Genomic DNA, 13715 nt, shown 5'->3' with positions numbered 1-13715 from the left:
GTTAAGTTTTCTAATACCATGAAGGTGAAAAGGTATTGTATATGTTACACAGTGCCAGTTCCAATACTGTAGACTCCTTGTACTTATCAACACACTTTCAAATGACCCCTCCGGAAAGCAAATTCTGATACTCTCCGAGGATGGTATTGTACAAGGCACAGTACAGACAGTAATTTTCAGAAGTTTAAATTGAACTTGCAGACTGAAGTTGATTAAGCAGAACTTGGAAGTCGCACACAAAGCATACAAGAACTCCTTTTGGCAAAGTTACTTATTTCCCTTGTCACTCGTGATGTTACCTTACGGGGCTGAAATCCCTAATTCCTATGTTTTCCAACTCTTCACCTGTCCTCACCTCCCAGCTAATTATGAAATGAATCAGACAGAAAGGAAGTGAAGAGCCTGTCAAAACATCTTACGTCCAATCAGCTTTACATTCCCCTTGCTCTTTTGTGGCACATGGACAATAATTATTGCAAGGTACCATACAAGAAAGCAGACAGCTTAACCTTACACAAAGGCAACTTACCTAGGATGGCAAAGATCACCATGAAGAAAAGGAGGAGGAGGAGGATGTCAATGAAGGGAGGGAGAGACTGGAAGATCTGCCGCAGATTTCTGAAAAGGAGGAAACATTTACTCCATACTTTAAACTGAAACCTGTGCATGTGCACCAGAAAGTGAGGATGGCTCAGTTCTACATTGGCAAGCAGATAAACTGGAGAATCTAGTCAGTCTTTTTCCATCTCTCACTTCAATGATTGGGAATGGAATGCTCAGGATTTCTAGCACATTGTGAAGTTCTGTTAGCTCTGAGAAATAAGAATCTCAAACTCATTCCCTAGACCCAGGTCTCCCATGCAGCAGTACAATGCTACATGGTCCCCAGAACATCAAGTAATTTTCCAAGCCATATTTAGTTTCTTTGCAGTCAGCTTTCAGGTAACACGTGATACTAGTTTCACTGTGTCAATTTCTTTCTGCAGGGTTAAGACATACAGCCTCCCAATAGGGCCAAAACAAGAGAATTCTAAGATACAGTAACATTTCTGAGACTGCCTTGCTACAATTCTGCACTCTTACAAATCTCCAGGGTAAATATGAAGTCTCTATGAAAAAAGCCTGGACAACCACAAAGCTTTAGTTTGATCTCTTTCTCAGCCATAACTGCAGGAATCAGCCAGCCGGCCAGGTAGCCAGCCGGCCAGGTAGCCAGTCACCTTCTGACCGCTCCACAGTAGCGACAGTCCACCAAGAAGATACACCGCAAAGCTCTTGTTATCCTGACGTGCGAGGTCTGACGCACCAAAACCACTATTGCTTCTACAAACTGCACTAACAGCACACAGGTCTGCAAGAGGAGGGAGAAAAAAAAAAAAAAAAAAAAGGAAGTGATCAGCATTACAAAGGTAACTTCCTCTTCTTCCCTCCCTGTTCCTGATTAGTAATGTTGGCTGAACTGTACATTTGACAGACAGTATAAAGAAAAGCAAAAGAGCAGAGTTGTAGTGTTTAGGCACAGACATAGAAAGCATGGCTGGCATTACTCTTATGCCATTTCTTAACAGCCAGGCAATGGAATAGCGTTCGGAGAGTGAAGGAAACAGAAGTTGTGGAAGTGTATCCAGAGTGGTACGAGTTCATAGACAGTACACATGGATACCAGTTGTGTTCTAGTGTTTTGTGACTAATAACCAGGGAAAAAGATTTTAAGGAAGTGAAAAGAACCCCAAAATTCAGACATGGACAATAGCTCACGTAATATCAGATGGAAGTTGGGAGACAACTCAATAAATGCCCTATATTTAATAGCCCAATATTTCTTCTGGTTCTGTGGTTACAGAAGACACTGAAGGAGAAAGAATACTGAAGAAAAAGACAGGCAGTGGGGCAGGCAGCTTACCTTAACCATGGTTCTTTTGTGTCTGATATAGGTGTAGAAGCCCATCCATCTCATCTTCATGGAAAGTTCAAAGACCACAACCACTAATGCAAAGAGCTCCAGGGTGGCGTGGATCTGCAATCAGACCACCAATAAATTTAACCTCTCATTTTCACTGGTTCCAGAAACCAGGGTTTTACCCTCCCGTCTCAAGAAGCTTGTGGCTTCTGTAACAAACCTCTGCTTTGTAGCAGTCAGGCTTTTCCTACAGAGATAGAAGACCTGAATATATATTGAAAACATCAGAACAAACAGTCCTCTGTCTTTTAAACATTCTTAAAGTTAGCCTGGCACTAATATTCTAAGGGTTAAATTAATGTTCAGCATTAATTGACAACAGCTGCTGAACACTGGAAAAATCCAGCCTCACATCACTTAGCACTTTCTCTAAAAAGGCTTACTTTTGATTGAAATTTTATTTTTTGGTTTTATCCCAGAAACAATGTGTGATAAAAGATTCAGTGAAAACGATTTTGCAATTTTTGATGAGCAACTGATGTATGGTAAGTATTTATTTCCATGTAATTACCTCAGTACACTTTTTGCAAATCTGTAACTCAGTAATGGCTCTTTTTGAAAGATCCAAGTCTGCATATACCCCACAATGCAGTACGGGAATAAGAGCTGGATGGAAAAAGAGCTTGCATATATGAAAAAGTAATGGATGATCAGAAATAGAACCCTGAACAACCATGGTAATAACCCTTAGCACTTAATTATTCGGGTCAGCTTCTCTGTTTGCAGGTGCAAGCTGCACTCACAAATCAGAGTGTTTGCACTTCTCACTATCTGATCTGTAGCCACAAAGAGGTAGTGACACAAACCCTCTGATTTGCACTCATAATTCATTTTTGCAAACACACTACACTCACAGAAAGGGAGGCTGGGCCTTTGAAAAAATCTAACCATAAAGCTTCAAAGCACTTTAAAATTAATTCTCACAAATACGGAGAAGCAAGGTAAATATCTTTATATCCATTATAAACCTTGGGAAACTGAGGCACAGAGCTTCAGCTACTTGTCCACATCACAGGAGGAATCTGAGCAAGAGCTGGGATTAGAACGCTATTCTCAAACATGCCAGGAGACAAGGATCTGAAATGTTCGCATTCTAAGAGCTGCTAATGATTCAGTTTGAATACATCATGGGTAGTATAGGTCTGGGATGATGGTGACCCTTAAAAGCATCATACATATGTCGTGTCTTGATTGTTGACCTGAGGGACCCTGATCTCTCCACATCCAGTGAAAACAACACTGCTTCTGCTCCCCCCATGCCCTTAAACAAACCACATAGTATTTCTGGTGCTGATGCCTTCTTTCTCTGTGCCCATCCACTCACATCATCATTCTGTGACTGAACTACATACATAGATGCCAAGGCGAAGAATGGGGACAGCAGGGGCCTCGCAGAGGGACAGCAGCAGGAGCAGCAGTGCCGTGGTCAGCTCCATTAGGTAGAAAAGGTGATTGTGTACAAAGAGGTAGGCAGCCAGTGCTTTGGCATTCTTGGGGTGGGTGAGGAATTTATCATTGTTTTCTCCTTCCTATAGAAAATAATAGCAGCAACATTAGTAATGTTTTACACTACAAGAGCACCTTCCATCTGATCTTACATACATCAAGTTAGTTTCATAACTGCCCTGTGGGGGAAGTAGTGTTATTCCCATTTTACAGACTGGTAAGCTGATTCATTGAGTGGTTAAGTGTCTTCTCCAAGTGGCAGAAATAGGACTAGAACTCAGAAGCTCTGGATCCCGAGGCAATGCTCTAACCACTAGGTGACATGGCATATATTATACACAAAGCAAACCCACTTTTTTCTGTGTGTATATTTCAGTAGTACAGATTACATTAACAGCTGTGAGCTTCCAACTTAGAAAGCTATTAGTTTCTTAGGAAAAGGAAGTGCCCAGGTCATTTTGCAGGATAGCCAAAGAAATTTAGCTAGCACTTGAAAAACTCTGGGATGTTGTTTATTTTTAATTATTTCCACATTTGTGACTTCCCACATCAAACTGATCAACTTCTCCATGACAGAACTCTAAAGAACTCAGATAACCAGCTGGCCCTGAGCTTAACAGTCATGGTTTCTTATCTTGACCTTGCAAAATGACTGTGCAAGGAAAATCCTTTTGTAGAACACAAATACTGTCCAGTACATTCTGGAAAGGAATGTGGGAAGCTGGAGATCATGAAAAATTAAGGCAGTCTATATGCTGATGTGTCATTCCCTCTTGCTTCAGGATCTTAACATAAAAGTTCAGGTTTCACAGTAGCAGCCGTGTTAGTCTGTATTCGCAAAAAGAAAAGGAGTACTTGTGGTACCTTAGAGACTAACCAATTTATTTGAGCATAAATGCTCAACACTCCAACAGTTTGCTTGCAAATGATTTACAACAGTGGCTTTACTACTACTTTAGCTCGTAAGGAAAAGACTGCTCTGGTACCAATGAGCTTACGTTTAAATAGGTCTCAGTCTTTCAATATAGGACCATCAAACAGCCACTTCTATTGTTTAAGCTAGAGGTTCTCACTGTGGACCAGTGGTGACCTGCAGAGCACTTGCTGGTTTGTCTGAAGATGTCACTTGGTGCTGGCTAGTTTTTTCCAACTGGGACAGTTAAGTACATCTCTAACATTACATTTCTAGGTAAGGCAAGCAATTGCTGCAGTTACTATGAGGATATTAAGCAATTATGGATGGGAGGCTGGTACTTGTGGTCAAGAGTGGGAAGTGAGGTCAGGTCCACAAGACAGTTTTTCCATTAAGAGGTGATCCACACTATAAATGTGAGCTAACAATCCCAACTATACATATAAAAAGATGGGGGTCTAAATTAGCTGTTACCACTCAAGAAAGAGATCTTGGAGTCATTGTGGATAGTTCAGGAAAACATCCACTCAATGTGCAGCGGCAGTCAAATAAGCGAACAGAATGTTGGGTATCATCAAGAAAGGGATAGTGAATAAGACAGAAAATATCATATTGCCTCTATATAAATTCATGGTACACCCACACCTTGAATACTGTGTGCAGATGTGGTTGCCCCATCTCAAAAAAGATATAATGGAATTGGAAAAGGTGCAGAAAAGGGCAACAAAAATTATTAGGGATATGGAATGGCTGCCATATGAGGAGAGATTAACAAGACTAGGACTTTTCAGCTTGGAAAAGAGACGACTAAGGGAGGATATGACTGAGGTCTACATAATCTTGACTGGTGTGGAGAAAGTAAATAAGGAAGTATTATTTACTCCTTCTCATAAACACAAGAACTAGGGGTCACCAAATGAAATTAACAGGCATCAGGTTTAAAACTAACAAAAGGAGGTATTTCTTCACACAACGCACAGTCAACCTGTGGAACTCTGTACCAGAGGATGTTGTGAAGGCCAAGACTGTAACAGGGTTCTAAACAGAAATAGACAAACTCATGGATGATAGGTCCAGCAATTAGCCAGGATTGGCAGGGAATGTGTCCCTAGCCTCTGTTTGCCAGAAGCTGGGAATGGGCGACAGGAATGGATCACTTGATGATTACCTGTTCTGTTCATTCCCTCTGGGGCACTTGGCATTGGCCACTGACAGAAGACAGGATACTGGGCTAGACAGACATTTGGTCTGACCCAGTATGGCCATTCTTATGTAACAACTTTGTTCCATTTAATCATCTCACAAGAAAAGAGGCAATTCTCAATAGTTAAGTTCAAGCTTATGTTCTGTTTAACTTATATATAACAGTCAGTTCGGTGATCCACATTGCAAACAGGACAGAAAAAACCTAACCCAGATTAAACTCAAGCTCCCACTCAGAGACAGAGCTAGCTTTACATCAGTAGGGCATTCTTATCCAGGCGTGACCCAAACAAACTTACAGAATGAAAAAAAGAGCCAAATTTTGTCTTTTGGTAACTAACCAATTCAAGTTTCAGAGTAGCAGCCATGTTAGTCTGTATTCGCAAAAAGAAAAGGAGTACTTGTGGCACCTTAGAGACTAACCAATTTATTTGAGCATAAGCGTTCGTGAGCTACAGCTCACTTCATCGGATGCAATTCAAGACATTCTTGGGCAGCTAAGCCCTCTTATTCAGATAGCAAACTCTAGCCTGAAGCTGCTAATTTGGATAAACAATCTGAGTGCTATTTAAGTTATGTCTACTTCATTTCAAGGACATCATCAACATGGTAATTGGTCAAGACAGCAAGAAGAATAATTCTTCGATCTGGAGGGCTTAGCCTACTGTATGTGCCATAATCAGACAATGTATTAACTCTGTGAACTTCCATTATAAACATGAGTTCACATTAGACTTGAATGAGGTTGAATGATTTGCTCAAGATCACACAGTGAGTCTGGCACAGTTAGGAATAGAACCTAAATCTCCCAAGTCCTCATCTTTTTTTTTTTTTTAACAGTAAGGAGACACTCCCATTTAGAGAATCAACCCTGCAACCAGGAAACTTCACAAATGCAGTTTTCTATATTTAATAATGATCATGATTTAAAAGTCCACGTTACCAATTTACACGTCAAAGGGTTACTCCCCTGTTCACAAGCCCTTGATGAGCAATTTCAAACACAGGGTGGATACTTCTACCACAACACTGAATAGCAGGCCTCACCTGGAGGTAGATTGCTGCCTCTTGGTAGTTCATTTCCCAGTTGTGTCTGGCAGATCTTTGCTGAGAATGGTAGTCCCCTGTTGCTGGGCTAGACACATCATTAACAAGGTCATAGCTGCCTCCATCTGTATCCATAGGACAGGACAGAGAGAGAAAGAGAGAGGTATGTACAATTAAGTAGGCCCAGTTTGATCAGGGAGAATGCACCAGCCTTTTCTGGAACACAAGCAGGTCAAGTATCATGTAGTAAGACAAGTGACAAGCATCAAGTGACACCTGAATACCAAGTGACAATGTAGACACTGGCTAATCGATTCTTCCCAAGAAGCAGCTTTCAAAAACTAGCATGTTATGATCAGCACTCTTGAACTCAGCAGTTAAGAACTTCTGAATGTTTGAACATGAGCATCTTATAATAATCAAAACAGAGTCACCTGCCCATTTAACATAAGAAGGTCTCTTGGTTCATGATATTAATGCTTTCAGGTTCATACCTCTACCATCAAGAGAAACAAATTAAGAGGAGATGACAAACTTCTGAAAGCCTCTTTGGGGGCATACAACCCAGAAAAAACAAAACAAAAATACCGCAAAACTTTCTTTTTAGACCGAATACTAGGGAAGACTCAGAAAGAGTAACGGGTTACAGCAAGCAACAGAAACTAAATCATAATACTTAACATTATAGACAGCATTATATTTTCAGAGTGCTCTGTAGTCATTAATTCATCTGCACAACACTCCTGCAATACAAGTAAATATCAATATCCCCATCTTATAGCCTAAGAGAGAAAGTTAATTGTCTATCTTTATGTCCTAGGTTACTTTAAAACTTTTGGGGTCTTTTTAATCTCTAAAGAAGCACAGAAACGAAGAGTGCTCTATCATTTGTTTAAGATTCCGTAGACAAAAATCCTTGTATAAAAAAGGGTATTAGGGATAACTGCAATATTTTCCCCCAATTCAAATCCTAAAAAGCAAGGAAACAAGTTATGGGACACTACACAGCAAACTTCCTATGACAGTGACATTGTCAGTGGGCATGTGTGAAAACCAAATATTTGCTGACATTGAGGATGTAACTGCACGACCACAAAGACAATACCCCCACGTCCAAAAGGATCATTATCCCAGTTTTACAGATGGGAACGGAAGCACAGAGAGGCTAAAACTTAATTTTTCAAAAGTAATCAGTGATCGCAGATGTCCAGGTGAATGGTGGCTACTCAGTCAATACTTTTTGAAAATTAGGTTCCTTTAAGGTTTGGATACCCAAAACAAGAGATACCAAAAATTCACGTCACCTTTTTTAAACGTTAGGCCTAAATAACTCACCCAAGGTCATACAGGAAGGCCATGGCAAAACAAAGACATGAACCCAGTTCTTCCGAGTTCCAGTCCTATGCTTTAACTACAAGGGCATTCTTCCTCCTTGGTAGTTTTCTTACAGAGGTACACATAAAAATAGTTTTGCTGAGTCCCAGCATGGGAAGTAGAAGGATTTTCCTCTACAAAAGCCCCAGTCCTGTTGTTTCAAAGTTGCTATGCAGCAGTTCTTAATCTCTGTGTTATGAGTAGGGCCCTACCAAATTCACGGCTGTGGAAAAAGTGTCACGGACCATGAAATCAGACCTCCCTTGTGAAATCTAGCTATTGTAAGGGAGGGACAGGGCTGGGGTGTGTGCCAAGTGAAGGGTTCCTACCATGCCCCCTGCTCCAGCTGCTAGTCCCCTCTGGGCTGGGAAGGGATGGGACTTACTCTTCCCCTGCACAGCCACTCCAGGGAGGAGATCAGACCCACCTCTGGATACCTACCCAAGCTGCAGAAAGTTGCCGGAAGTGGGTCTGATCTTCCCAATGCTGCTGGGAGTGCCCCAGCCAGGGGCTCCTAGCTGCTAATCCCAGCTGGGCTGGGGAGGGACAGGACTTGCTCTTCCCCAGCATGGCCGCACTTTGAGGGAGATCAGACCCATCTCCAGGTACTTCCTGAAGCTGCAGAAAGCTCTGGGACTAGGCAGCAGCCCAAGAGGTTGCCAGAGGTGTAGGTAGGTCTGATCTCCTCCAGAGAGCGGCCACGCAGGGGAAGAGCAAGTCCTGTCCCAACTCACCCTAGCTGGGGCTAGCAGCTAGGAACTCTTGGCAGGGGTGCTCCCAGCACGGGGGATATCAGACCCACTTAAACCTCCAGCAACTTCCTGTGGCCACAGGAAACTCCAGGGGTGGGAGGAGGCTGCCTTGAGATTCCACATCTGAAGGCAGCAGAGAAGTGATGGTGGCAATCCCGCGACCCCTCTACAACAGCTTTTGGACACCCTCCACCCCATGACCCTCTTTTGGGTCAGGACCCCCATGGTTACAACACCCTGAAATTTCAGATGTAAGCATCTTAAACCATGCAATTAACTAATTTTCAAATCCTATGGCCATGAAATTGACCAGAATAGACTGTGAATTATGAGACCTTATCTGGGGGTAAGGGGAAATTGTGACTGTGCTTTCATTTCTTCTCTCCTTGCTATAACGTTCATGCAGATTTGCTGAGGCACTTTGCAGCAACGTCCTTCTCAAATGCCAGAATAACCCCATAAACTGAAGATTCAGTTCCTGTAGTATCCCTCTGGAAGCACCGGGGTAGACCTGACAAATATTCTGGAGCACACCAAGGAGAAGTCATTGAAAGTAGCTGCCTGAAAGGATATGGCATGCAAGGGACTGACAGCCCTTGTGTCAGTGCAGCATGACAACTGCATTCTAACCCGGAATCAAATGAACATAAACACAGCTGCAGAGTGACCATAAAGAGCTTTGGATCCCAGACTTCAAAGTGATCTAAACATGCAATGTTCAGTCAGTCAGTCTGTCTATCTATTCTTTTTCTTTTTCAAGATGTGGATGAATTTGGTGACTATTTAATCCTCTCCTCCACTGAAGCCTCTGTGAATGCAATGCTACAGAATGCTGAAGCCCAAAGTCTTTTATTTATCCGCATAACAGGTGCAGCATTTTTTTAAATGAAAGATTATAATCTGCAAAAATTTCAGAGAGACCTTTAAATGTGGGATCTGGTTAATTATTATTTTTAAAAGGATTGTGCGTGCATATTTCAAGGAGACGTGAACTCCCTTATGTAAATTTTAGGCTGACAGCAGAAGCCTCGAAGTATCCTGGTCAGAGAGAATGTTTAGTGGAATTACAAAGGGACCATGGTTTCATCAGTATATGCTCACCTCTCACCACATATACATTTTTCAGTCAATATAAAAAACTTTATATTTTCAAATCCCCAGCCCAAACAAAGCAAAGACCTCATTGGGAACTCTGCCCAGCATAAGGTCCAAACTTCATCCCATGACCCAAATGAATGAAGGGTTTTTTCCCCAGTTTCACCCACCCACCCCTCTCTCTTGGAGCACAGACTAAAATGGAAATTTCAAGCCCAGAATGGTGAAATGTTTAGAAAAGTTATCAGCATGCAAAGGAAACAGGTTTATAATGACAGGTTTCAGAGTAGCAGCTGTGTTAGTCTGTATCCGCAAAAAGAACAGGAGGACTTGTGGCACCTTAGAGACTAAAAAATGTATTCGAGCATAAGCTTTTGCGGACGAAAACCCCCTTCATCGGATGCATGCAGTGGAAAATACAGTAGGAAGATCATATCTTTTATACACACACACACACACACACAGAGAGAACATGAAACAATGGGTGTTATCCTACGCACTATAACGAGAGTGATCAGTTAAAGTGAGCTATTACCAACAGGAGAGAGAAAAAAAACCTTTTGTAGTGATAATCAAGATGGGCCATTTCCAGCAGTTGACAAGAATGTGTGAGGAACAGTGTGGGTGGGGGGGAAATACACAAAGTAAAACTATTTCCCCATGTTTAATGACACATCCACTCCCAGTCTTTATTCAAGCCTAAATTAATGGTGTCCAGTTTGCAAATTAATTCCAATTCAACAGTCTCTCACTGGAGCCTGTTTTTGAAGTTTTTTTGTTGAAGAATTGCAAATTTTAGGTCTGTAATTGAGTGACCAGGGAGATTGAAGTGTTCTCCGACTGGTTTTTGAATGTTATAATTCTTGACGTCTGATTTGTGTCCATTTATTCTTTTATGTAGAGACTGTCCAGTTTGGCCAATGTACATGGCAGAGGGGCATTGCTGGCACATGATGGCATATATCACATTGGTAGATGTGCAGGTGAATGAGCCTCTGATAGTGTGGCTGATGTGATTAGATCCTATGATGGTGTCCCCTGAATAGATATGTGGACACAGCTGGCAACGGGCCTTGTTGCAAGGATAGGTTCCTGGCTTGGAGAACACTTCAATCTCCCTGGTCACTCGATTACAGACCTAAAAGTCGCATTATTACAACAAAAAAACTTCACAAACAGACTCCAGCAAGAGACTGCTGAATTGGAATTAATTAGCAAACTGGACACCATTAAATTAGGCTTGAGTAAAGACCGAGTGGATGTGTCATTACACAAAGTAAAACTATTTCCCCATGTTTATTTCCCATCTCCTTCCTCACATGTTCTTGTCAACTGCTGGAAATGGCCCATCTTCATTATCACTACAAAAAGGTTCCCCCCCCCCCCCCCCCCCGTCCCCGGTAATAGCTCACCTTAACTGATCACTCTCATTATAGTGCATAGGATAACACCCATTGTTTCATGTTCTCTGTGTATATCTTCCTACTGTATTTTCCACTGCATGCATCCGATGAAGTGGGTTTTCGTCCACGAAAGCTTATGCTCAAATAAATTGGTTAGTCTCTAAGGTGCCAGAAGTACTCCTGTTCTTTTTGAGAATTATAATGGAAACCTAAAAGAAGAGGAGTACTTCTGGCACCTTAGAGACTAACCAATTTGAGCATAAGCTTTCGTGAGCTACAGCTCACTTCATCAGATGCATACTGTGGAAAGTGTAGAAGATCTTTTTATACGCACAAAGCATGAAAAAATACCTCCCCCCACCCCACTCTCCTGCTGGTAATAGCTTATCTAAAGTGACCACTCTCCTTACAATGTGTATGATAATCAAGGTGGGCCATTTCCACCCTAGTTTGTTACCTTAACTACACAGTTTTGTAACTGGCACCTACTACTTCTGCATTTCTTAAGTGTTTAAATTCATAATCCTAACCCTGCATTAATATAGGTCTTTGCTAAATATATTATTATAATTTGCTTAACACCTGTAAGGACAAAATTTCTGAAAATATATCCTGCCAACAAAATATTAACAGAAGTAGAAACTCAAAAATGAACACATTAGCAATAAACGTCCATTTTACCTATGGCAGGATGTTAGGAATAAAAAGGGACCTCTGAGAAGCTATAAAAATTGACCTGGAACTGAGGGTAGTGGGTGAGCTGCAGGAATCCTCTTAACTGCTGGTATCAACTGGCTGAGGGGACATGGCTACTTTCTGAAGACAGGTAAATTAATACCGTTCTTATTTGCCACCACCGTGAAATATCACCAGGACACGTGGGCCAACTGCAGTTTGGGCTTGTGTCCAGGTGCCTCATAGAATCATAGAATATCAGGGTTGGAAAGGACCTCAGGAGGTCATCTAGTCCAACCTCCTGCTCAAAGCAGGACCAATCCCCAATTAAATCATCCCAGCCAGGGCTTTGTCAAGCCTGACCTTAAAAACGTCTAAGGAAGGAGATTCTACCACCTCCCTAGGTAACGCATTCCAGTGTTTCACCACGCTCCTAGTGAAAAAGTTTTTCCTAATATCCAACCTAAACCTCCCCCACTGCAACTTGAGACCATTACTCCTTGTCCTGTCATCTTCTACCACTGAGAATAGTCTAGAACCATCCTCTCTGGAACCACCTCTCAGGTAGTTGAAAGCACCTATCAAATCCCCCCTCATTCTTCTCTTCTGCAGACTAAACAATCCCAGTTCCCTCAGCCTCTCCTCATAAGTCATGTGTTCCAGACCCCTAATCATTTTTGTTGCCCTTCGCTGGACTCTCTCCAATTTATCCACATCCTTCTTGTGGTGTGGGGCCCAAAACTGGACACAGTACTCCAGATGAGGCCTCACCAATGTCGAATAGAGGGGGATGATCACGTCCCTCGATCTGCTTGCTATGCCCCTACTTATACATCCCAAAATGCCATTTGCCTTCTTGGCAACAAGGGCACACTGCTGACTCAGATCCAGCTTCTTGTCCACTGTCACCCCTAGGTCCTTTTCCGCAGAACTGCTGCCTAGCCATTCGGTCCCTAGTCTGTAGCTGTGCATTGGGTTCTTCCGTCCTAAGTGCAGGACCCTGCACTTATCCTTATTGAACCTCATCAGATTTCTTTTGGCCCAATCCTCCAATTTGTCTAGGTCCCTCTGTATCCTATCCCTGCCCTCCAGCATATCTACCACTCCTCCCAGTTTAGTATCGTCCGCAAATTTGCTGAGAGTGCAATCCACACCATTCTCCAGATCATTTATGAAGATATTGAACAAAACCGGCCCCAGGACCGACGCCTGGGGCACTCCACTTGACACCGGCTGCCAACTAGACATGGAGCCATTGATCATCCACTCACTCAGACTTGTTCAGTTTGATGCAAGTCCTAAAACGACTGGAAGGCTTTCAAAATATCAGAACTGATTTATTTCATTTCTCTTTTTCAAAAATATTTCACCACCACCAAAACTTGATAATACCCACAACATTTAAGAGCATTAAAACTTAAGGTCAGATCAATTTAGCCACAGGTTTATAGCATTAGAAGCTTTTCCTTTAATCTCTAAAATAATGCTTTTTTGAAAGAGAAACCTTTCCTTGAATGGAATCACACCAACATTTTGAATGGAAAGAAAAGGCAGCACTTGGGTAAACAAAAACTTTTCCAACATTTCATACACAAGATGCTCACTGCTGAAATACAAATGAGATGTTCCTGGGGGAACAAGTGCAAATACCACAACAGGTCTCAGAGCCATGAGTCAGAAACAAAAACTTTGGAGACTGCTATGGATTCTCTCTGCCCAAACAAACATCTCCATGCTAGTCTCACATAGACTGGAAAACTGATTAGTGAAGCGTCCCATTGCAGAACTCCATTTACTCTATCTGTTTATTCCCATTGGGTTCCAGAAGGTTGATCTAGAATCCAAAG

The 13715-nt window shown here is 42.1% G+C and overlaps 1 protein-coding gene across 6 annotated transcripts in view; it reads right to left on the bottom strand.

Moving 5' to 3' along the window:
• TPCN1 (two pore segment channel 1) overlaps positions 1–13715 on the bottom strand; it is a 69785-nt gene that overhangs the window by 32604 nt on the left and 23466 nt on the right. For 4 of the 6 annotated variants that reach the window (XR_012155006.2, XM_073312388.2, XM_073312387.2 and 1 more), the window contains 5 exons: positions 6570–6694; positions 3313–3489; positions 1904–2017; positions 1221–1351; positions 530–618 (listed from right to left, as the gene is read on the bottom strand). Coding sequence is in view for 5 of the 6 variants with exons in the window: in XM_073312388.2 (XP_073168489.1) it covers positions 530–618; positions 1221–1351; positions 1904–2017; positions 3313–3489; positions 6570–6694 (636 nt within the window). In the remaining variant the exon portion in view is untranslated. Of the gene's footprint in view, positions 1–529; positions 619–1220; positions 1352–1903; positions 2018–2471; positions 2567–3284; positions 3490–6569; positions 6695–13715 lie in introns of those variants that run through there. The other 2 variants (XM_073312392.2, XM_073312391.2) reach the window with 2 other exon arrangements.

The sequence above is a fragment of the Lepidochelys kempii genome, chromosome 15, assembly GCF_965140285.1.
Source record: "Lepidochelys kempii isolate rLepKem1 chromosome 15, rLepKem1.hap1, whole genome shotgun sequence".
Classification (NCBI taxonomy): domain Eukaryota; kingdom Metazoa; phylum Chordata; order Testudines; family Cheloniidae; genus Lepidochelys; species Lepidochelys kempii.
Note: the sequence above shows the minus strand (reverse complement) of the source record. Positions and strands in the feature narration are given on the sequence as shown.